Below are 22,638 nucleotides of genomic sequence, written 5' to 3'. Positions count from 1 at the left end.
ACCAGTCATGATTTTATAGACCTCTATCATACCCCCCTTAGTCGCCTCTTTTCCAAGCTGAAAAGTCCCAGTCTTATTCATCTCTCCTCATATGGAAGCTGTTCCATGCCCCTAATAATTTTTGTTGCCCTTTTCTGAACCTTTACCAATTCTAATATATCTATTTTGAGATGGGGCGACCACATCTGCAGGCAGTATTCCAGATGTGGGCGTAGCATGCATTTATAGAGAGGCAATATGATATTTTCTGTCTTATTATCTATCCCTTTCTTGATGATTCCCAACATTCTGTTCACTTCTTTGACTGCTGCTGCACATTGAGTGGATGATTTCAGAGAACTATCCACGACTCCAAGATCTCCTTCTTGAGTGGTAACAGCTAATTTAGATCCCATTTTGTATGTGTATAGGAAGGAGATTCCATCACCTCCCTAGGTAACGCATTCCAGTGCTTCACCATCCTCCTAGTGAAAAAGCTTTTCCTAATATCCAACCTAATCCTCCCCCACTGCAACTTGAGACCATTGCTCCTTGTTCTCTCATCTGCTACCACTGAGAACAGTCTAGATCCATCCTCTTTGGAACCCCCTTTCAGGTAGTTGAAAGCAGCTATCAAATCCCCCCTCATTCTTCTCTTCCGCAGACTAAACAATCCCAGTTCCCTCAGCCTCTCCTCGTAAGTCATGTGCTCCAGCCCCCTAATCATTTTTGTTGCCCTTCGTTGGACTCTCTCCAATTTATCCACATCCTTCTTGTAGTGTGGAGCCCAAAACTGGACACAGTACTCCAGATGAGGCCTCACCAATGTCGAATAGAGGGGAACGATCACGTCCCTCGATCTGCTGGCAATGCTCCTACTTATACAGCCCAAAATGCTGTTAGCCTTCTTGGTAACAAGGGCCCACTGTTGACTCCTATCCAGCTTCTCATCCACTGTAACCCCTAGGTCCTTTTCTGCAGAACTGCTGCCCAGCCACGCGGTCCCTAGTCTGTAGCGGTGCATGGGATTCTTCCGTCCTAAGTGCAGGACTCTGCACTTGTCCTTGTTGAACCTCATCAGATTTCTTTTGGCCTAATCCTCTAATTTGTCTAGGTCCCTCTGTATCCTATCCCTACCCTTCAACATATCTACCACTTCTCTGGCTGGTGTGTGTCCAGAGACTGGGACCGGCCCCAGCCCAGATAGAAGGGGCTCATGGCAATCTGCCCCCCGGAAGAGAGCTCGTCAAACATTTTCCAATAAACATTTTGCTATTGGAAAATGCCACTTTGTCAAAACTGAACCTTTCTGTGAGAACAGGGTGATTTTGACATCATTTCGTTTAGGAAAAAAATTGACTAGAAGTGTTTCAAGAAGCTCAAACCAGAACATTCTGACCTTATAGGAGCAGAATGTTTGGTTTCAAAATTGATATTTTTGTAATATAAAATTAAAGCAGTCGAAATCGGAAGGGAATGTTTCCGTTTGATTAAACCGGAACACTTCAACTGACCCCAGTGACATTTTCTGGATAATTTCACTTTACAGAAAAGTTTGGAATTTTTTTGTTTTCATTCTGACTTGGAAGAGAAACAACCACTGAAATGTCTGGATTTCCTGCAGAACGGAAATTCTGCTCTCTCTGAATCTGGCTCTTCAATCCCTCCATCTCAACAGAGCTCTTCCTTCTCCTGACTTCCTCCCTGCTTTCCCACCCCATCTTGCGCTTCCTGGCCAGCCTGTCTCGTCTCCCCTTTCCTTGCCTTGCTCCTACCGTCAAACACAGCTTGGCTGTACTGGGTGGTTGAGGCACAGGGCTTGCATGTCACGTCAAACTTGTTGCCATAGTTCCCGATGCTGACCTCAAATTGGATTAGCTCCTTGATAGCGGGCAGCATGGTGGCTGAATAGAAGATGGCACACAGGCCATACTTGCGCCGGGACAAGTATCGCTGGCAAAGGAAAGACCCAACAGGCAGGGTTAGGATGGGGAGGGAGCAGGTGATGGTGTCTTGGTCACTATCACCTGTCCCTGCTGGTCATCAGCAAGGACCCAACCTGAGACCCGCTACAGCAAAAGCACCAGCCTCTGCTGTGTGAGCTGAAGGAGTGACAGCCCTAGCTGATGGCAGTAGCAGGCTTTTATCCTCTGTGTGGGCCAGTCACCAGCAGGAGATGTGATCATACTGTGACATTCTATACCTTGGGGGAGCATCCTGGGACCCCCATATTCCTTATTTTCATATAATTGTGATCTTACATATAAAGCAGGCCTTGTAAGGTATCAGGGGAAAGGTTATGATTTGCTGAAAGTAATTTCTCTGTCCATAGATGTGTATCATTAACGCATATGAAGTTGTGAGAATTGTGTTGTATGGTGGTCACTCAAACATGCTGTAAGTTGGGGAATCAGCGAGATAAAAGCTCTCCAGAGGCAACATCAAGGAAAGAATCAATGCCCGGGCGGGGTGTCAAACAACCCATCAACAGCCATTGTCCAGCAAGGGAGCGACAATGCAATGACTCACCTGCATGAGGCCACACCAGGGGAATTGCTCAACCTTGCATAGTTGCCAACTTTCACGCAGTAAATAAGCACCCCGACTTTCACAATAAGTCAAAAATCAAGCAAATCCCATTTCAAAACAAGGCCAAAACAAGCCAAACCCTAGGAACCCCAACACTCTACGTCACTAGATTCCCCCGGCATGCAGTCTGGGACTGTGGTGGGCCCACTGTGCACCCCGACTCTCTCCGCTCCTTGCCCCTGTTTGCCAGGAGCTAATAAAACAAAAGAAGCAACAAGCTACAACAAGCAACAAGCTACAAGCCAAAAACTAGCCAACAAGCAATTCACAAGCCAATTAAGCCAAAAACAAGCCCAATTTCTGCATTTTTTTCGCAGGTTTGGCATGTCTGCAACCTTGCTGGGTGACTCAGCAATGCCCCCAGACATGCCTGGACTTGTGCTCCCCAAGCACATGGACGAGGGTGTAAAACAGACAGAGTGGACACACACTGGGCCTTCTCCTGGACCCACCTACGCTGCAAGCAACCAAGACACTGAGAAGAAGACAAGACTCCAACAGAGGAGACCGGCACAGGTTTAAGGAACAAACCTGTATATTGAGGACTGCAATATCCAATGGGGAGAGAAAAACTGCTTCATCTAGATGTTGCTCACTCTAATCAGGTTGAGAGTTCAGACTGCGTGCTGATATTTTACTTCTTTTGGTAACTAACTCTGACTTTTTGCCTGTCACTTAAAATCTACCTTTTATCATCAATACATTTGTTTAATTGTTTATCTTTATCAGTGAGTTTGTATGAAGTGTGGGGCAAATCTGCTCAGATTTGACAAAGGCTGGTGTCTGTCCACTTTCCATTGATGAAGTGGTGACAGTATATTCCTGGAGTACAGTGCTGGGAGCTGGGGGGATTTGGCTGGTGCCTTTCTCTGTGTGATTCGTGAGTGGCTGTGGGAGCATTCATGCAATTTAGCTGGGGGTGGGGCTCCACATGCGGTTGTGCTGAGTGATCACAGCGCCTGGAGGGGTTTGCTGCTGGTCACTAGCCAGGCATTGTGAGAGACAGCCCAGGCTGGAGAGAGTTCAGGGGGCACAGTGGTCCCACGCTGCACCCAGGGATATCCTGTCACAGCGGTGCAGCGAGCAGCGAGAAATACACAGCTTGTTGTACTGAGCAAGATTTGCACTTCATACACTGGTGTAAAGGCTTTAAGTGTGGTGGCTAAGGACAGTCAGGAGGAGGCTACCGGTTTGTTATTTTTTGTTTGCTTGTTTCAGGAAAGGGAAGTAGGGACAGAAAAGCAGGAAAATGAGTGAAAGCAGAGAAGTGATTGCGAAGGTGGAGCTTTTTAGGCTGCAGGTTGCAGAAAAAGAAAGAGAACACCAGAGAATATTGCTACTAAAGAAACTGGCCATGGAGGAGAAGGAGAGAGAGAGAGAAAACACAAACTGGACTTGCTAGAGAAGCAGAACCAGAAACCACTGACCCCAGCCATTCCCATCACTCCAAAAATCCGCAACTGGGGCCACCGATGGCCTGCATACAATAAGACGAGCTCCTGCACTGCAGCTGGAGGCAACACCGCCTCAGGAAGGGATGGGGTGTGATGCCTGCCAGGGAGAGAACTGCCCAGGTTGTCAGCTGCCAGCAAATTTCAGCTGAACCAGAGACAGACCCAGCTCTAGGGAGCAGAGAGAAATGTGTCCCAGAGGAGAGCCCAGAGAAGGGGCAGGGAATCTCAGAAACCACTGAGGTGGGTGAGGATTCCTGTGACTCTGTAACCCAGGGAAGCAGGGTGCTTCCAAGTATGGGAGGGGCTGAGACAAGCTCCTTTCCAGCAGAAGGCAACATGCCCTCAGGCGCAGGGGCAGGAGAGGGGTTGTCAGTGATTAAGGAAACTGTCCCAGTTGTTAGCTGGCAGGGTTCTGCAGCTGAACAAAAGATAGAACCCTTCCTAGGGAGCACAGAGAAATGTGTCTTGGGAGGGGGCCCAGAGGAGGAAACGGGGGAAGGAACAGTGGGGGTACAGGAACGTCTCCACCCTGGTCACTTGGGGCAGGATGCCCAGGACACTAGCAGGATGGCTGGGTCAGCATCTGTGCACCCAGGCACTCAGCCCATGACCCAGGTTTTGAGAGGGATTTGTGTAACTGACCTCCTGGAGGGGAGCAGTCACACAGCTGACTTCTCAGGGACAGAGAAAGGGGTGGCAGAGGGCACCCCAATCCAGGTTCCAGTTTTTCAGGATGCTATTCCTGATAACTGTTTGGAAAGTAACTGTCTCTCTTTACATCAAGATGCAGCTCCAACGCCTGTGACAGCAGAGGAGTTGGGACCAGGAAATTGCCAGGTGGTCGTTTGTGAGAATGCAAATGATCCAATGGGTGGTGGCGGTGGGAGGGGGGTTCCTCCAGGCGGGTGAGAGACAGGGAGAAGTTATGGAAAAGCTGCTGAGAAAAGGTGAATCTGATCGAAGGTTAAACACCCCTAGCCCAGAGAGCAGGGATCACAGCCCTCTAGGGGGCAGGGAAGGACTCAGTGCGGGGAGGGGAAACACAGGGTAACCCCCAAAAGGGAGCTGGATTTTCTGCATATGTACAGTTCAGGGGTTGGGAGACCGCTCCCCAAAGGGCCAGCCAATGTGCAGGATCCCCCTGAACTCCTATCTTGCCAGACCCTGAGGCACCAAAATTCCAGAAACATGATTAAATTAAGAACCCAGGCAGAGGGGAACACTGGAGGGAAAGAAAAGCCAGTGACTGATGACACGGGAAAGAGTCAAATGACACCCTGGGTTTCCTGTTCTCTAAGTCACATACCCACCAGGAACACACACAGCCTCTGATCCCGGTGGGGAAAGAACCAGACTCATGGGATCACCAGTGATGGGACCTTTGGAGGGAGGCTTTGCCGAACCTCAGGCTGCAGCCCTTCTGTACTTTCCTAGGCACACGGGGATTGCCAGACGGGATCAGGTCCCATCTAGCCCCATGTCCCACAAGGGCCACCACCACCTGCTTCAGCAGAAGGTGCAAAAACCTCACAATAGCAGATGTGGGATAATCTGCCCCCACGATGGTCTCATTCTCACCCTGGAAAGTTAGTAGCTACACCCTGAAGCTTGGGAGGTTTTATCTCCCTTCCAAAAAGGGATTACAGCGCTTTATTTTGTCATTCCCCATCTACATTTCCTCTGAACGAGGAGGCCAAATGTTCTGTCTCAGATGTCCCTGGTAGCAGAGGCTACAGAGCTGCTGAGAGGTGCGTTGGTGGGGAGGGACCAGCGATGGTTGTGGTGTGATCAGCGTAACTGGGTGAGATGTGCTCCAACCTCTTTCCGATATTCTCCCAGCACCAAGAGGACAGATTCTGGGGCCCTGCCTTTCTCACGGATACAAGACATGTTTTGTTGTCAAGTTCAAGTCTGCTCTGAGATGTGGCAGTAAGAACCGCATGGTGAGTTTATTATGGTTCCTATCTCAAATGGGCTCAGGGGCCAAGTGAACATGTGTTTCTGTCTAACTGCTGTGGGCTCCTGGAAGAGCCATTGGGAAGCTCCCAGGGCAATCACTGCTCATACAGGGCTGGCTGGGATGCTCACACAGCATTACAATTCATAGATGATGTGCAGCTTCCCTTCTGCTGGAACTGTTTCCTGAGAAGCTTTGTCCCCCTGCTCCCCTTCCCAGCCCCGTTCGCTGTTAGGCCATGGCTGGCTGGGGTGTCGGGGTCACACACTCAGTCAGGGCTAGTTACCTCCACCCTGGCAACAGCCTCTGCAGGGATCTCCTCTATTTCCTGTTCGGGGGTCCTATCCATGCTGGTGTTTAATTCCACTAGAATCCGACCTCGATAGGCCACCCCTTCCTCCTGGAAGATAAATGGGTCCTCAGAAGAGGGGCAGGAAGGGGATAGAAGAGCGAGGGAATGGGAGACCCTGTAAGAGGGGTAAGAGAAGAGCGGGAGGAGCACCGGGAAACCTTTCTCACTCTTTTTCCAGGCCTGACATCAAGCGCAAGCAGCACAAACAACTGTCTGAGCCCCTCGCTGAGATGTTTACGGGGGCTCCATGCAGGCCAGGCTCTGCAGCACATGGGACAACTCAGGGCAGCAAGAGGCAAATTATGGGCCGAGCAGGAGGATAAAGGTCTCTGGCAGATTTCTTCCTGTTGCAGATTGCCCCCCTCCCAGGTCTGCCCCTGCTCCTCCAGACCTCTTCGCCGCCCCTCCTAACTTCCCCTTCAACAACAGCGAGAGGTAGCTCAAGCTGACGATGCAGGCTGGGAGCACTAGTAGGCTGGAAGTGGCCTGCTATCCCAGGAGCGACCATGCCTCCGTGCCTTGTGCTCAGAGGGGAAGGCGGAGGACAGACACTGTGTGTTTGGGGAGATGGGTTGTCACCTACTGGTCACACTCTCATTCCCCTGGTACAATTCACCGGTCTCTGGAGCAACTTGGGGAACTGTAGGGTGCTCCCGTCAGTGAGGGGCCAGGGTCAACCCAGTGCTGTGGTGGGCATGCCAGATGCCATGCTACGACCCACTGGCATGAACTCATGGCAACCCCAGGGCTTGGGAGTCATGAGGACCCTGCCCCCAGGCCATGGTCTTCCTGGGATCCAGGCCATGAACGGAAGGGAGACACTTACGCTCCCAGAGTTGAGTTTCTCATTCGGGTCGTGGAGGCTGGTGAATTCCCTGGGGCTCCCGTAGAGGGTCAGGAAGCTGGGTCCAAAGCATGGCAGGAACCCGGAGAAATCCCCTGGAACCAAGAGAGGAACCTGAGAGGAGAGAGCCCAGAATGAAGCCAGCTCTCGATGTGCAGTCAGAGCGCCTTACCTTCTATCTCAGCCCCCGTGGAGGACACCTGGGACAGGCTGATGTACGTGGTCCCAAGGATGTCCGTTTTTCTTGCTCGGTCCCTGGAAGTGCAGAGCAGACAGCAAAGAGCCTTTCTGAGGCATTGGAGCGGGCTGGGGGTGCTGCTGAACAAAAGGCCCACCAACCTCTGTGCGCCCCTACCAAACCTTGGGGTCTACAAACACTGTTTTCTGCCTACCCAGTCCTTGTCGTCAAGGGGCTCCAAAGCCTGGGACCAGGGCATTTAAAACTTGGCCAAGGCTCTGGGATGAGACTGCGGTCAACACCGGCACTGCTGTGGCCCAAGGGAACTGTCTGCTGTAAGGATCGTCAGGGCAGGAGACAGAACTTCCTTTGGGGCCAGTCGCAGAATGAACTTCCCCAGAACTAAGGGCCATCCAGACCTCCCCCTTCCCGCTGCAAGGACCAGGCACACTTCCCTGACCTGCCTTCTCTAACATAACATGTCTGTGTATTTATGAACCCCACGTGGGTCCCTTCCCTTCCACCCACCACAGTGTCCCTGCTGGCTCTTCCCTCACCAGACTGGCCAGCCTCACCCCGTCCTGCTCTCCTCAGTTACTCCCCTTCCTCTGGGGGTAACGCCAGGATCGCCTGCTCCAGGCGGGGACTATCCAAAGTGCTGCTTACCCGTTCAGAACGGTTAGCTTGATCTTATCATACACGGATGGTAACTGCAATGGGAAGGTGGCAGGTTAGAAGGGCATACGTCCCTGGGGCCAGGCCCAGTGTGCCATTTGACACAGCAAGGCTCTTCCTTCCCACTGTTTATATGGCAGGGCTGCCCTGCTTTTGTTGGCATACTAGGAAGGATGTTGCCGTGTGGACTGGTGCCAAAGCCATTGGATGCCCTATCTGGCTCTTCAGCTGTGGGAGCTGGGGATGGTCAGTGGACGGAGAAGCTGAAGCACCGTCTAGGGGGAGCAGAGGGAGGCACCCGTTATGGGGAACTCCCCCTCTTGAAGGGCTACTAGCTCCACAGAGCAGGTGCCTTCCTTCCTTCCCCTCCCTGCAGACAGGGCTTCCAGCCTCTCCCACTGCCGCTTCACTACAGCAATCCCTAGTTCCCAGTGTCAGGAACGTGTGCAGGGAAGAGACCCAGCCCCCACAAGAGGGAAAGGACATGACCTTCCACAAGCTCTGTGTGTCACTTCTCCTGCCCCCCTGTCAATACTCCTTGGACTCTGGGCTGCAAATGCCAGCCCCCCCCAGGGAGAGACACTATTAGGGTGTCTATGGCAAGAACTCCCTTAATCCTCTTTCAGGAAATGAGAATTTGGGTAACCCAGGGGGAAAGAAGGGATGCGGGGGAGATATTCAATGCAGATTGTCAGGGCTCTGACAACATCCCCTTCCTGCCGAGTCATCCATCTCACCTGGGCAGGAAAGAACAGCACCTGGTTCCACTCTGGGTTGGCATTTCTTGGCATCACTCTGGTGCAGTGCTGAGAACATTAAAGGACACTATTAGCAACCAGAAATCAACACCTCTCCTTCCAGCTACACCCTCTGCAGGTCAATCCCTTCCTTCACCCATCTCAGTTCCCTGGGTCATATTTCCCCCCAGCAAACAAGAGTTTGCTCTCCAGGCAGCACTGCAGAGCCTTAGCAGCAATGGGGTTTGGTTCTGTCTCATGCACCATCAGCTCCATCACCAGTTGCACTCCCATCATGGGATCATCAGGACTGGCGTTGACTTGGGGAGGCTTAGAGAAGTCACAGGAATGAGGCATCCTTATGTGAGGGGCCCTGCCTGGCATTTCTCAGTGTCAGAATCCCACCGTCGCTTTGCTCCCCACAAGATCATTGGGAGAAGGGCAAGGAAAAGCAACCCCGCTCTCTCCATCTCAGCACATCAGACTGCCCTAATGGCAGGACGTATCTGCCGACACAGCAGAGGCAGCTCCTCCGTGACTGTTAACACACAGAGTCAGGGTGTCACAGGGCCTGTCGATCAATCCTGACACGCAGGGGCTGTTGTGATAATTGGGCCGACGCATTTACCCTTACTGTGAGTTTAAGTGTAAAGGTGAGTGTACATTCATAAGATCTTACAATGAACTATAACAACAAGCACTGATGGGAATAGATACAAGAAGCGAGGACAGAAAATCTATTAATCTAAACCAAGAAGGCCACATTGACATAATCCAAGGACAGGAAATTCTACTTGTTAAAAACAGATGATGTGAAGCCGGATGTTAATGAACCAGAATTGGTGTTTCAGAGGAGCAGCCGTGTTAGTCTGTATCCGCAAAAAGAAAAGGAGGACTCGTGGCACCTTAGAGTGTGTTGGATATTTGGCCTAATTAGCGGACAAAATAATGAGGGAATGGGCTATTGCATCCAGCACTCCCTTTCTGAAAAGCAAAAGGACAGAGGTTACTGGAGCAAGCTTCACCATCTTGGCTACGACCCCCGGCCTGGGACCATGGGCCTTCATCATCCTCCTAGGCGCAAACTCCGTGGAGAAAAATTAGCAGGTGCTTAGCACCCACTGGCAGCCAAGCTTCCCTCCCTCCCCCCAAGTCCCTCCCGCCCGCCGCAGGCCCCCGCCGATCAACTCCTCCCCCTCCCTCCCAGTGCCTCCTGCATGCCGCGGAACAGCTGTTCAGTGGCGTGCAGGAGGCGCTGGGGGGGGGGAGGAGCAGGGATGGGGCGTGCTTGCGGGAGGGGACGGAAAAGGCAAGGTGGGGGTGGAGCGGGGGCAGGAAGAGGAGGGGTGGGGCGTTGGGGGAAGGGGTGGAGTGGGGAGGCTTGGGAGCAGGGCCTGGGGCTGAGTGGGGTTTGAGCACCCCCAGGGAAAATTAGAAGCTAGTGCCTGTGATCATCCTGATCCTGAGAAGTGTGCTGATCAGACCAATCCCGAAAGAGGGACCCAGATGACATCGCCACCCCTGCCAGCTTCAAGAGAATCTCAAACACCACCTGGGATGTAAGACTGTCTCTCTCTCTCCACTTTGTGTGTCCTTTTCCTTTCCTGCCTTAGTTCTTCTCTTTCCTATCTCTCTCCTTTTCCCTTCTGCTTAACAAGAGACTGGCTTAGCCAGCCAAGCCTGGATATTTTTAGCACTGCTATAAACCTGTGACCAGAAAGAGGCAGCTAAAAGCAAAGGCCTAACCATCGCAAAGCTGGTACGAGTTTGCCAGGCCTCAGAGTGCCTTGTGCCTGTGTTTCTCCAGCAGGGAGGCTGCAAGTGAGAATCAACACCAGAGAGAGAAGCTGCATTTTCTATCTTTCCTGTTCTTTCCTCTCGCCTTTTGTGTGTGTTTTTCTTGGTGTGTCTTCTTAAGAAACAGGATCAGACTTTAACAACAGCAGCAGCAAGGACAGCTCCAACCCTTCTCAACTTGCTTCTTCTCTTTTCCCCCAAAAGGACAGTTATTACCATCTGAGAGACTGTCAGACAACGGTGCTTTTCCTTCAAAAACTGACTTCAGCAACAACAGTGACATCTCCAGCCTATCTCAACTAACTCTGGGCTTGTCTTCAAGCATAGAACGGTAGCTGCGCCCTGTAGTGGTGTAGTGAAGACGCTACTATGCGGATGGGAGAGCTTCTCCCGAGGGCATAGTTAATCTCCTCCCCGAGAGGCGTAGCACTGTCTACACAAGGGGCAAGGTCGGTGTAACTACGTTGCTCAGGGGTGTGGATTTTTCACACCCCTGCGCAACGTTGTTATACCGATACAGACCTGTAGTATAGCCCAGGCCTTCTCTTTTACTCAAAGAGACAATTTCAGACTTTAACCAACTGCAGCAACCACAACTCCAGCTCATTTCAACTACTTTCTTCTCTTTTACCCCTCCCACTACAAAACCCCCAAACCAGTTATTACCGTCTTTAAAACCATCTAAGAGACTGTTTGCAGTGATGTTATAACTGTGTTGGTCCCAGGATATTAGAGAAACAAGGTGGGTGAGGTTATATCTTTCCTTGGCCCAACTTCCGTTGGTGAAAGAGACAAGCTTTAGTACAGAAGAGCTCTATGTAGCTTGAAAGCTTGTCTCTTTCGCCAGTGGAAGTTGGGCCAATAAAAGATATCAACTCCCCCATCTTGATTCTTTAAGAGACTCTCAGACAAGATGGATTTTCCTTCTAAAAACTTTCTCTAGTTAAAGGGAAAGGGAATGAGGATTGTTGTTAAAATTAAAGCCTTACTTAATACTTTATATTTCAGATGCTTTACTTGTGTTTCCTTCTCTTCTGTATCGTCAATAAAAAGTTAAAAGAATTTGTAATAGTGTGTTTGCCACGCTGCTGAGCAGGCTGAGGTCTCTGTGTACCAAACCTTGGACCTTGTTTAACATGCTTAATGTTGGACGGTGACTGGCTCATATTAACACCTTTGGCCCACGTATTCCATCCGAACTAATACAACAGGGCCCAGTTTGACTCTCAGCCCGCAGGGATGGAAGTTGTTTGGCTGTGCGGCTGCAAACAAATCTTGCTTGGACTCCAATAGAGCAAGTTCGCTATGGAAACTGCCGCAGGATAATAACTACCAGCCCGGCCGTGGTACCAGGAGTGCACTGGGCGACTCGAGCACTCATGTGTTACTATATGAATGGGATAGGGATTCAATCCGTGGTGATGTGTAGAAATTCCTACTGCTAGGTTTACTTTACAGGTGTATCCACACGTCTGCCAGACGGCCTGACGGCATCTGTAACGAACGGGCCCGCGTGTGTCTGCCGCCTACCGGGTGCAATCAGTCCTGCTCAGCCGTGTGTAACAGGCTCTTTACTGTACCCCCAACAGCTCATGGGGATTCTCCTTTAGCTCAAGGGGGGAAGCTGAATTCTATCACCTCCGTTTCCATGGCACTTCTAGGGGCCACACATTTGTTACTGCACTGATGTGTTAGTGTTTAGAGTACAAGACTGGCTGTTGGTGAGGAGACTGAAGTTGCCAGATGCTCTCCCAAGAGGTCACTTTTCTGACCAGAGCAAGCCGTCAAAAACACTATCCCCGATAATGTCACGGCTAACCTGGTGGCTGAACTTTGTGACTTTGTCCTTACCCACAACTATTTTACATTTGGGGACAATGTATACCTTCAAATCAGCGGCACTGCTATGGGTACCCGCATGGCCCCACAGTATGCCAACATTTTTATGGCTGACTTAGAACAACGCTTCCTCAGCTCTCGTCCCCTAACGCCCCTACTCTACTTGCGCTATATTGATGACATCTTCATCATCTGGACCCATGGAAAAGAAGCCCTTGAGGAATTCCACCATGATTTCAACAATTTCCATCCCACCATCAACCTCAGCCTGGTCCAGTCCACACAAGAGATCCACTTCCTGGACACTACAGTGCTAATAAACGATGGTCACATAAACACCACCCTATACCGGAAACCTACTGACCGCTATTCCTACCTACATGCCTCCAGCGTTCACCCAGACCACATCACACGATCCATTGTCTACAGCCAAGCTCTGCGATGCAACCGCATTTGCTCCAACCCCTCAGACAGAGACAAACACCTACAAGATCTCTATCAAGCATTCTTACAACTACAATACCCACCTGCGGAAGTGAAGAAACAGATTGATAGAGCCAGAAGAGTTCCCAGAAGTCACCTACTACAGGACAGGCCCAACAAAGAAAATAACAGAAAGCCACTAGCCATCACCTTCAGCCCCAACTAAAACCTCTCCAGCGCATTATCAAGGATCTACAACCTATCCTGAAGGACGACCGAACACTCTCACAAATCTTGGGAGACAGGCCAGTCCTTGCCTACAGACAGCCCCCCAGCCTGAAGCAAATACTCACCAGCAACCACATACCACACAACAGAACCACTAACCCAGGAACTGTGTCCACATATCTATTCAGGGGACACCATCACAGGGCCTAATAACATCAGCCACATGATCAGAGGCTCGTTCACCTGCACATCTACCAATGTGATATATGCCATCATGTGCCAGCAATGCCCCTCTGCCATGTACATTGGTCAAACTGGACAGTCTCTACGTAAAAGAATAAATGGACACAAATCAGATGTCAAGAATTATAACATTCATAAACCAGTCGGACAACACTTCAATCTCTCTGGTCACTCGATTTCTGATCTCAAAGTGACTATCCTTCAACAAAAAAACTTCGAAAACAGACTCCAAGGAGAGACTGCTGAATTGGAATTAATTTGCAAATTGGATACAATTAACTTAGGCTTGAATAGAGACTGGGAATGGTTGATTCATTATAAAAAGTAACCTATTTCCCCTTGTTTATTCCTTTCTCCCCCCCCTCTTGTTTCTCAGACGTTCTTGTTAAACCCTGGATTTGTGCTGGAAATGGCCCACCTTGATTATCATACACATTGTAAGGAAAGTGATCACTTTAGATAAGCTATTACCAGCAGGAGAGTGGGATGGGGGGAGAGAAAACCTTTTGTAGTGATAAACACCCATTTTTTCATGGTCTGTGTGTATAAAAACATCTTCTGTATTTTCCACAGTATGCATCCGATGAAGTGAGCTGTAGCTCACGAAAGCTTATGCTCAAATAAATTGGTTAGTCTCTAAGGTGCCACAAGTACTCCTTTTCTTTTTGCGAATACAGACTAACACGGCTGTTACTCTGAAACATGTTACCTACCGTTTTCCCTGCAAAACTAACTTCCACGGAAGGGTCAACGCAGATCCTTTTGTCGACATGTATCTGGAACATGGACCTAAAGTAATGCAGAAAGGAGTCCTCCACTGGAGAGGGAAGAGAGACGCATTCGTGTCAGATAGCTTTCGGCTGGCACAATTAGCTCCTGCTGACCGTCTGTGCTTGAGTGGGAGATCCAAAACCTCCCCTCGGCTGAGGGACGGGATTCGAGGGTAACAAGGGTCTACAAGGGCAGAGGAAGCTGATGACATTGGAAAGCAGGCAGGCAAAGTGGGGGGCAGGCCACCCTACAATAGTGGGCAAAGATCCTAATGCATTTGTCTCCAGCCCCTCTAGGAGCTGTCACTGCAGAGGGGTGAGCCACAGGGACTGTCAAACCCTTGTGCTTCCTGTGTTGTGGTAGCAGCCATAAGTGTGCTAGGTGCTGCGCAAACATCACAAGGCCCAGACCCTGCCCAAGGAGCTGAAATGACCGAGGAATAGTCCCTGGAGTCCTGGCTCCCATCCACCAGCTCTGACTCCCAGGCCATGGAGAGGTATCCTCTGCGCTATATGACACATACTTTGGGGCATATCCTCAGCTCTGTATATGCGGAGCTGAAAGGTGGCCATGCATACAGGCATCGCTGCAGGCTTGAGAAGGTTGGACTCGACATCCTCGCTCTCCATAGGCTTGTCCAGCTCCTGAGAGGAAAGAAGAGTGCTGGGAATGTAGACAGGCGCAGAACACAACTGCAAGACAGTCCCACCAGCAGAGCAATGGAAGAAGCAGAGGAGGGGATGTGGTGTGTCTGAGACCAGGTGTCTCACTGCTCCAGAGAGAGCCAAAGGCATGTGGTGAGCAGGTTACTTTGCAGCCTGTGCGGTGTTAGGGTCAGATCCTGATGCCCCTGGAGCAAGGAGGGCTCTGCCAGGGGCTCCAATGGGAGGAAGCCTGAGCCCTTGTGCTGCGGCCAGGAGCCATCTTAGGGCACTTGTGTATGAATGGCGGCCTGCAGGGGCCAGAGAGCACGGCCTGGGGTGGGCAGAGCATGAAGCCAGGTATGGAAGGGTGAGAGTGCAAACGCGAACAGTGACCTGATCTGCAGAGACGCTGAGCACCCACAGCTGCCTCGACGTGCCGCGGGAGCTCAGCGCTTCCGACAACGCAGGCCTCCTCTGCTGAATCACCCTCGACTCAGGCTAATCACTGCTGAGCCTTGCTGGTCGGTGGTTCAGTGAGTTCCAACAAGGGCCCGAAGCATGGTTGGCTGGTGACCCGGCCATTGGGGGAGGCTAGCCCCCGGCCCCTCCCCTTGTGCCCAAGGCCCTGCCCCTCCCCATCTGACCCCCCTTCCGCTCCCCCTCCCCCGCAGGAGCCCAGGGCACCCCCACCGCAGCCCCCAACCCCAGTGCCGGGCCGCCAGGGGGCGAGGCCCCAGCCCTGGTGCTCCGGGTGGTGCGGCCCCAGCACCGGCTGCCCTGACTCCCTGCGGGAGGCAGGCCAGCCAGCTCCAGCCAGCCCGGGCCAGCCAAGGCGGAGTGTCTGGGATCCGCAGGAGGGGGCCCGGCCTGGGGCAGGGTGTGGGCGGGGCCATGCTAGGCGGTTCGGGAAGGCACAGCCTACCCCTGGCCACGATACCCGCTGCCCACGGCCTGAGGCGGGGTCCTGGAGGGAAGCCTCGGAACAGCCAAGGGCAGGTGCAGGCTGTGTTCGTATTTTGCAGATATCAGTAGACCCAGGACCGTGGGAGGGACCTGCGGTGGTTTGGGCACGGACTCAGGATGGGGCAGGAACTCAGCGGGATCACTGCCGGTGTCATGTCCCTTTCACAGGTGGTGTTTACCGGTGCCTGGTCCCCGGCTCCTAGCACACAAAGGCTGACTTTCAAGTAGCCTCTCAAGCCCGCATTCAGATGAGTAGGGTGGTAAAGGCTGAGCCATTTCCAGCTGAGAGCATGGCCTGGGAGAGAAGGACAGCAGCGTCTGCTATTTGTGCAACTCATCGTATTCTTCCCACCCCACGCTCAGCTTCTTTCCAGTCACAGCTTCCAGGGCCACAAGGGACCACTGTGATCCAGAGAAGCTGGCTAGGAGCCAGCAGCGTGCCCTCGTTGCCAACAAGGCCAATGGCACATTGGGCTGCGTTAGTAGGAGCTTTGCCAGCCGATTGAGGGACGTGATTATTCCCCTCTCTTCAGCACCGGTGAGGCCACACCTGGAGTACTGCGTCCAGTTTTGCGCCCCCCACTACAGAAGGGATGTGGACAAATTGGAGAGAGTCCAGCGGAGGGCAACGAAAATGGTCAGGGGGCTGGAGCACATGACAGACGAGGAGAGGCTGAGGGAACTGGGCTTGTTTAGTCTGCAGAAGAGAAGAGTGATGAGGGGATTTGACAGCAGCCTTCAACTACCTGAAGGGGTGTGTGATCTTTCACTCCATATTCTTTATGAAAATATGCTTATGTTATGAACAGGTCATAACTGAGATGTACTTTATGCAAGATGGGTCTTGTAAGGTATAATTGGAAAGGTCGTAATTTACTGAATGTGATTATCCTATTTGTATGCCTGTATCATTTCTGTATCTGGAGTTAGTAATAGTGACTAGGTATCTGTATTTCAAACAGCCTTCACCTACCGGGAGAGTCGTACACATGGCCAACCTCAAGCTGTGGAGAGGGAAATGGAGCGTGTTAGGGGATAACAGTAACAACACCACCCGGCATTCCTCTAACACTCTCCCTCTCAGGATCTCCATACAGGTGGGGAAAGTGAGGCACAGAGCAGCAAAACGATGTGCCCAAACGGCAGAGCCTGGAATAGAACCTGGACCACTTGACTCCTTGTTCTGTACTTAAAAGCACGGCACAAGGCCACGCTGACGCTAAGGGCTGGTCTATACTTACCATGCTGCTGCGTTTCGCTGGTAGCCGTTCTGCTGTAGCACTTCATGAAGACGCTACGACGCTGACGGGAGATCGTCTCCCTTTCACGGAGGCGCTCCACCTCCCCAAGGGGCGGTAGCTATAGCGACAGGAGAAGCCCTCCACCGACATAGCGCTGTCTACACCGGGGGTGAGGTTAGTATAACTGCGTCGCTCAGGGGTGTGTTATACCCACATAGGTTGGCCGTGTAGATCCAGCCCTATGGCTACGCTACAGAGCTTACAGAGGCACGGCTGTACCAATGCAGACGCTCCAAGCCCAGAGGGGAGAGCTCTCCCGTTGACTTAATGACTCCAGCCCCACGTGCGGCAGTAGCTATGTCCCCACCGGCGCTGAGGTCGGTGTAACTTATGTCACTCACGGGGTGACTCATTCACACCGCTGAGGGACATCACTTATACCGACGTGAGTGATAGCGTGTACGTAGCTCAAGCCTAAGAGACACGAAATCAAAGGCAAAGTAGAGCTAAGCTAGCCGCTGTTGTTCCGGTTCTGCTCATTCCTATTGTGACGTGATGCTCCATATTCTGTATAGAAATATGCTTATGATATGAATATGACATAACTAAGATATACTTTATGCAAGATGGCTCCTGTGAGGTCTCATTGGAAAGGTTCTGATTTGCTGAATGTGATTATCCTATTTGTATGCCTGTATCATCTCTGTATCTGAAGTTAGGAATGCTGACTATGTAACAATTACAACTGTGTGTGTACTTGGGGAAACACCCACTGGACAGCAGGCAATCTTCCTGAATGAGCCATTTAAGAAGGACAATACAACTCTGAAAACACTAATCTCCCACCTCCCTGAGGAGCTTCCTGGGATGCTGCATTGACACTACAAGGTCCGGTGGTAATGTCACCTGATGAAAAATACCCCTTAGACACGGCTGGTACTTTTCCACTGGAAGCAAAGGCTTCCCGCCTTATGTCAATTCTATTCAAGGCTGGGAGGCAAGGCCAATGGGATTCTCCTCCATTGCCTACCCAAGAAGAAAGACTGCTGAAAGTACCTGAAGAGACAAAGGAACTAAGCTGAGGGAAAGGCAAGGGCTGAGTCCAGACTGAGACAGTCTAAAGAGTCTAAAGAGAAATAACTGGAACTCTGAGCTACAGAAATTCTGCATCCTGCCCAAGTCAACATTTAGGGTGAGAAATTACATGTTTAACCTGTTTCCTTAGTGAATCAAGCTTAGTTTGCGTGTTTTGTTTTATTTGCTAAGTAATCTGGGTGTGTGCTGGAAAGGGGTTAGAGAGCCTGGCACAGCAACCCAGTGCAAGGGAAACCCCAGGCTGGCAGGGCTGAGTGGGATCCCAGCACATCAGGTGGCATCCCGGATTGGGGGAGAGGTCTAAGCCATCACACCTGTCATGCGTGGTACTGGGAAATGGGGTGGGGGAATTGGGCTGGCTCCAAAACAAGATTTAATGAAAAATCTTGATGTTTCAACATTTGCTTCCATTCCAATGCAGAACAAAACTAAGACCTTTTAAATTGGGGAGAGGGATTGACCAGTCCGTCCCAGAATGGCGAATAGCTGGCCGTCTAAGGCATTCCCTTCATTCAGGCTAGGGACTTGAACCTTAGGGCAGGTCAACACTATGGGGCAAAGTCGACCTAAGTTACACAACTCCAGATATGTGAATAACATAGCTGAAGTTGACATACCTTAGGTTGACTTATTGCGGTGTCTACACCGCGCTGGGTCGACGGGAGAAACTCTCCCGTTGACTTACCTTATGCTTCTCACTCCAGTGGTGTACCAGAGTCGATGGGAGAGCGATCAGCAGTCGATTTAGCAGGTCTTCACTAGACCCGCTAAATCAACCCCTGGTGGGTCAATCGCCATGTGTCGATCCCCCGATAAGTGGAGACAAGCCCTTAGACTCCTACATCCCAGGTGTGCTCTAGACACGTAGCTATTCTGGCAGTCTCTTGCTCTGGTTTTGATCAGAAATCCCATCCTGGACCTGAGAAACCTTTCTGGCAAAATTTCAGTCAAAATAGATGTGTTTCTGTGAAAATGTCCAGTTTCAGAAAACCAAGATTTTGTTAAAAAGTGCCTGACCAGCTTCAGTCAGCAGTAGATGAAGTCATGGTTCAGGGACAGCTGTTCACACCCAATTCCTGGCTGCCTAGAAAAGTGGTGACTGACTAGGAGAGAGACAGGGGCAAAAATCTAGGAACATACGTTACAGTGGACAAGACAGACAATTTCATCCGCACGTTACCACAATGTGCCAGAGGCAGGAGCAAGGTAAGGGGGAGAGTGTTCATAGGTAAAATTTTAATGAATGACTGGAGTAAGGATAAGTTATTGACCCACTTGAGAACTGTAACCAATTGTGGAGATCGCTACTTGGAGACAATGGATGATTCCTAAAGAGCCCCTTGGGAGCAGGGCTGGCCAGAAAACAAGAATCCCATTTCACACATTTTCACAGTTTTGGCCTTTGTTTTGTTTTGCACTGGGACAAGCAGAGCCCTTTGAAACCTTTCACCAAAACCAGAGCATGAGTGCGCATCACTAGAACAGCCCACTGGTTAGGGCACTCAGCTGTGATGGAGGAGGAAGTAGCTCAGGTCCCTGCTCTGCCTGATTCAGAGGAAGGACATGAAGGTGGGTCTCCCATACCCCAGGTAAGTGCCCTAACCACCTGGCTATTGGCTATTCTGAGATGGGCTGGTCTCTCTCTCTCTCTTGCTCCCTCCCTTCCAGGAAATTCTCAACCAGCTCTACTTGGGAGTGAGCATTGCCTGTACGCTGGTTGCCACACCCATGCATGCAACATCACCAGGGAAATATGACCAGGAAAATATCTGCTGGCATGGTCCAGTCAGCTGGCTCTGCCAAGATTATTACATCAGCTGTCACTCACCGTGAACACTCCAATGATGGAATCCGCTCGCACTGCCCTTGAGTTCAGCACCTAGCAAACAAACCCAAGACTTCAGTTCACCATTCTTGTGCTAGGAGGTAAAGCCCCCTTCTTCAACCCCACCCACCTGAGGGACAGCATGATGGATCTATTACCCATAATTCCCAGCTCTGAAGCACTGACATGAAGGGTCTGTAGGCCTGATTCTTCCATGCCTTGCACCCTGTCTCATCACTTACACCTGTGTAAAATTCTACAAAATCAGAATTCTCCACGCAGCTTGCATAGGAGAAATGACTGCATAAAGTGCAAAGCAGAGAAGAATTGGACTTCAAGTCTTGAAAGCTCTAAATGGCAACTAGGCTCTGTGAATATAAAGTCCATAGATTCATAAATCTAAAGGCCAGAAGGAACCATTGTGATCATTTGGTCCTGCATAACACAGGCCACCAGACTTCCCTGCATTAATTCCTTCTTTGAGTCCAATAGCTGTGGATGAACTAGAGCAGATGTTTTAGAAAAATATCCAATCTCGATTTAAAAATTGTTAGTGATGGAGAATCCATCATGACCTTTGATAAGTTGTTCCAATGGTTAATTACACTCAGGGGTAAAAATTTGCTCCTGTATTTGCCTGGCTTCAACTTTCATCTATTGGATTTTGTTATACCTTTGGCTGCTACACTGAAGAGCTCTCTATTCTCGAATTTCATTTCCTCATGCAGGAATTTATAGACTGTGATCAAGTCACCAGATGTGTCACACGCCCCTTAATCTACCCTTTCGATAAGCTAAATAGATTAAGGTCCTTGAGTAGGGTGACCAGATGGCCCGTTTTTATAGGGACAGTCCTGTTTTTTGGGACTTTTTCTTATATAAGTGCCTATTACCCCCCCACTCCCTGTCTCGTTTTTTCACAGTTGCTATCTGGTCACTCTATCCTTGAGTCTCTCACTATAAGGCATGTTTTCTACTCCTTAAACATTCTCATGGCTCTTCTCTGAACCTTCTCCAATTTATCAACATCTATTTTAAAATGCAGGCACAAAGCTGGACACAGTATTCTAGTATTGGTCTCACTAGTGGCCATACTGGAACGAGAGATTTTGAGCTGCTCTATTTTCCTAAGCACAGCACTGAAAATATTGCTTTGACACCATTAACTGAAAATAGGGGAAGAACTAAAAATTTTTTGAGTGACCAGGGAGATTGAAGTGTTCTCCTACTGGTTTTTGAATGTTATAATTCCTGATGTTAGATTTGTCCTGACATCCTGGAATTATAATGTTCAGATTAGAACACTTTAATCTCCCTGGTCACTCAATAACAGACTTAAAAGTGGCAATTCTTCAACAAAAAAAACTTCAAAAACAGTCTCCAATGAGAAACTGCAGAACTGGAATTAATTTGTAAACTGGTTTCAGAGTAGCAGCCGTGTTAGTCTGTATTCGCAAAAAGAAAAGGAGTACTTGTGGCACCTTAGAGTGCTGGTAATATCTGACCTTAAGTGATCACTCTCGTTACAGTGTGTATGGTAACACCCATTGTTTCATGTTCTCTATGTATATAAATCTCCCCACTGTATTTTCCACTGAATGCATCTGATGAAGTGAGCTGTAGCTCACGAAAGCTTATGCTCAAATAAATTTGTTAGTTTCTAAGGTGCCACAAGTACTCCTTTTCAATTTATAAACTGGACACCATCAAATTAGGCCTGAATAAAGACTGGGAGTGGCTGGGTCATTACAAAAACTAATTTCCCTCTGCTGATACTCATACCTTCTTGTCAACTGTTTGAAATGGGCCACCCTCATTACCACTACAAAAGTGATTTTTCCTCCCTTGGTATTCTACTGTTAATTGAATTGTCTCGTTAGGACTGACCCCCCACTTGGTAAGGCAACTCCCATCTTTTCATGTACTATGTATAAATATACCTACTACTGTATTTTCCACTCCATGTATCTGATGAAGTGGGTTCTAGCCCACCAAAGCTTATGCCCAAATGAATTTGTTAGTCTCTAAGGTGCCACAAGGATTCCTCATTGTTTTTGCTGATACAAACTAACACGGCTACCACTCTGAAACTTGTTAATCTATAATTGCTTTGACCTACTCCACCCTTGTACCAAGACTCAGGTTACACTGTCCCGTGATAGCCATGTATGGACCATGATTAATTCTTATGCAGTCAGAAGACACCACTGAGCATGCTCAGGGAATGCACAGTAATGGCCCATTAACACTGATTGACATCAAGATTGGTGCATCAGCAAACAGACTCAACATCCAACTGTTAGAAGAAAAGACTTAGAGGGCAGGGTGCTTCAAGGTTCTCCAGCGCCAGGAGAGCAAAAGTGGGGACTCGGGTCAACCAGGTAGAAGAGACGTGATGCGAGGTGTGTCCTGCCCTTCATCTGGCCTATACCTGGAGTAGCAGGGAGGGTCCTGCCAGTGAGCTGTGAGATGCAGGAAGCCAGCTCCAGAGGTAGAGGGGTTCTGGTCTCACTATTGTACCTGTATGTTTATGGTCTCGTCAAAGACCTGAGTAGGCGTCTCATGGAAGTTCCGGAAAAATATCTGAGGAAAATGAGGAGAGGTAAATTTAGCGCAGTCCCAAACCTGCCTGCGCTCTCTGGGGAGCTCAGGGTCCCACTCCCATGCAGCGAGGGGTTGCCAGGTTTGGCTGGACATATTCCTGGAGGTTCCATCACGGGACATAATCTTTAATGAAAGATTAACCTTTAATTCCTGGAGACTCCCGGAAAATCCTGGAGGGTTGGCACCCTACATGCACCACC

At 50.1% G+C, this 22,638-nt stretch overlaps 1 protein-coding gene across 1 annotated transcript in view; it reads right to left on the bottom strand.

The window, feature by feature from the left end:
• The window catches only part of FER1L5 (fer-1 like family member 5), an 84,750-nt gene that overhangs the window by 47,690 nt on the left and 14,422 nt on the right, over nt 1-22,638 (bottom strand). Inside the window, exons 8-19 of the mRNA XM_074939910.1 lie at nt 22,355-22,417; nt 19,838-19,888; nt 16,647-16,677; nt 15,853-15,968; nt 14,590-14,710; nt 14,009-14,112; nt 8,766-8,834; nt 8,020-8,063; nt 7,348-7,430; nt 7,158-7,270; nt 6,266-6,379; nt 1,755-1,932 (exon numbers count right to left, since the gene is read on the bottom strand). Of these exons, the coding sequence (XP_074796011.1) occupies nt 1,755-1,932; nt 6,266-6,379; nt 7,158-7,270; nt 7,348-7,430; nt 8,020-8,063; nt 8,766-8,834; nt 14,009-14,112; nt 14,590-14,710; nt 15,853-15,968; nt 16,647-16,677; nt 19,838-19,888; nt 22,355-22,417 (1,087 nt within the window). The remainder of the gene's footprint in view (nt 1-1,754; nt 1,933-6,265; nt 6,380-7,157; nt 7,271-7,347; nt 7,431-8,019; nt 8,064-8,765; nt 8,835-14,008; nt 14,113-14,589; nt 14,711-15,852; nt 15,969-16,646; nt 16,678-19,837; nt 19,889-22,354; nt 22,418-22,638) is intronic.

This window comes from Natator depressus, chromosome 26 (genome assembly GCF_965152275.1).
Source record: "Natator depressus isolate rNatDep1 chromosome 26, rNatDep2.hap1, whole genome shotgun sequence".
In the NCBI taxonomy this organism is placed as follows: domain Eukaryota; kingdom Metazoa; phylum Chordata; order Testudines; family Cheloniidae; genus Natator; species Natator depressus.
This window is presented reverse-complemented; position numbering and strand designations above follow the sequence as displayed.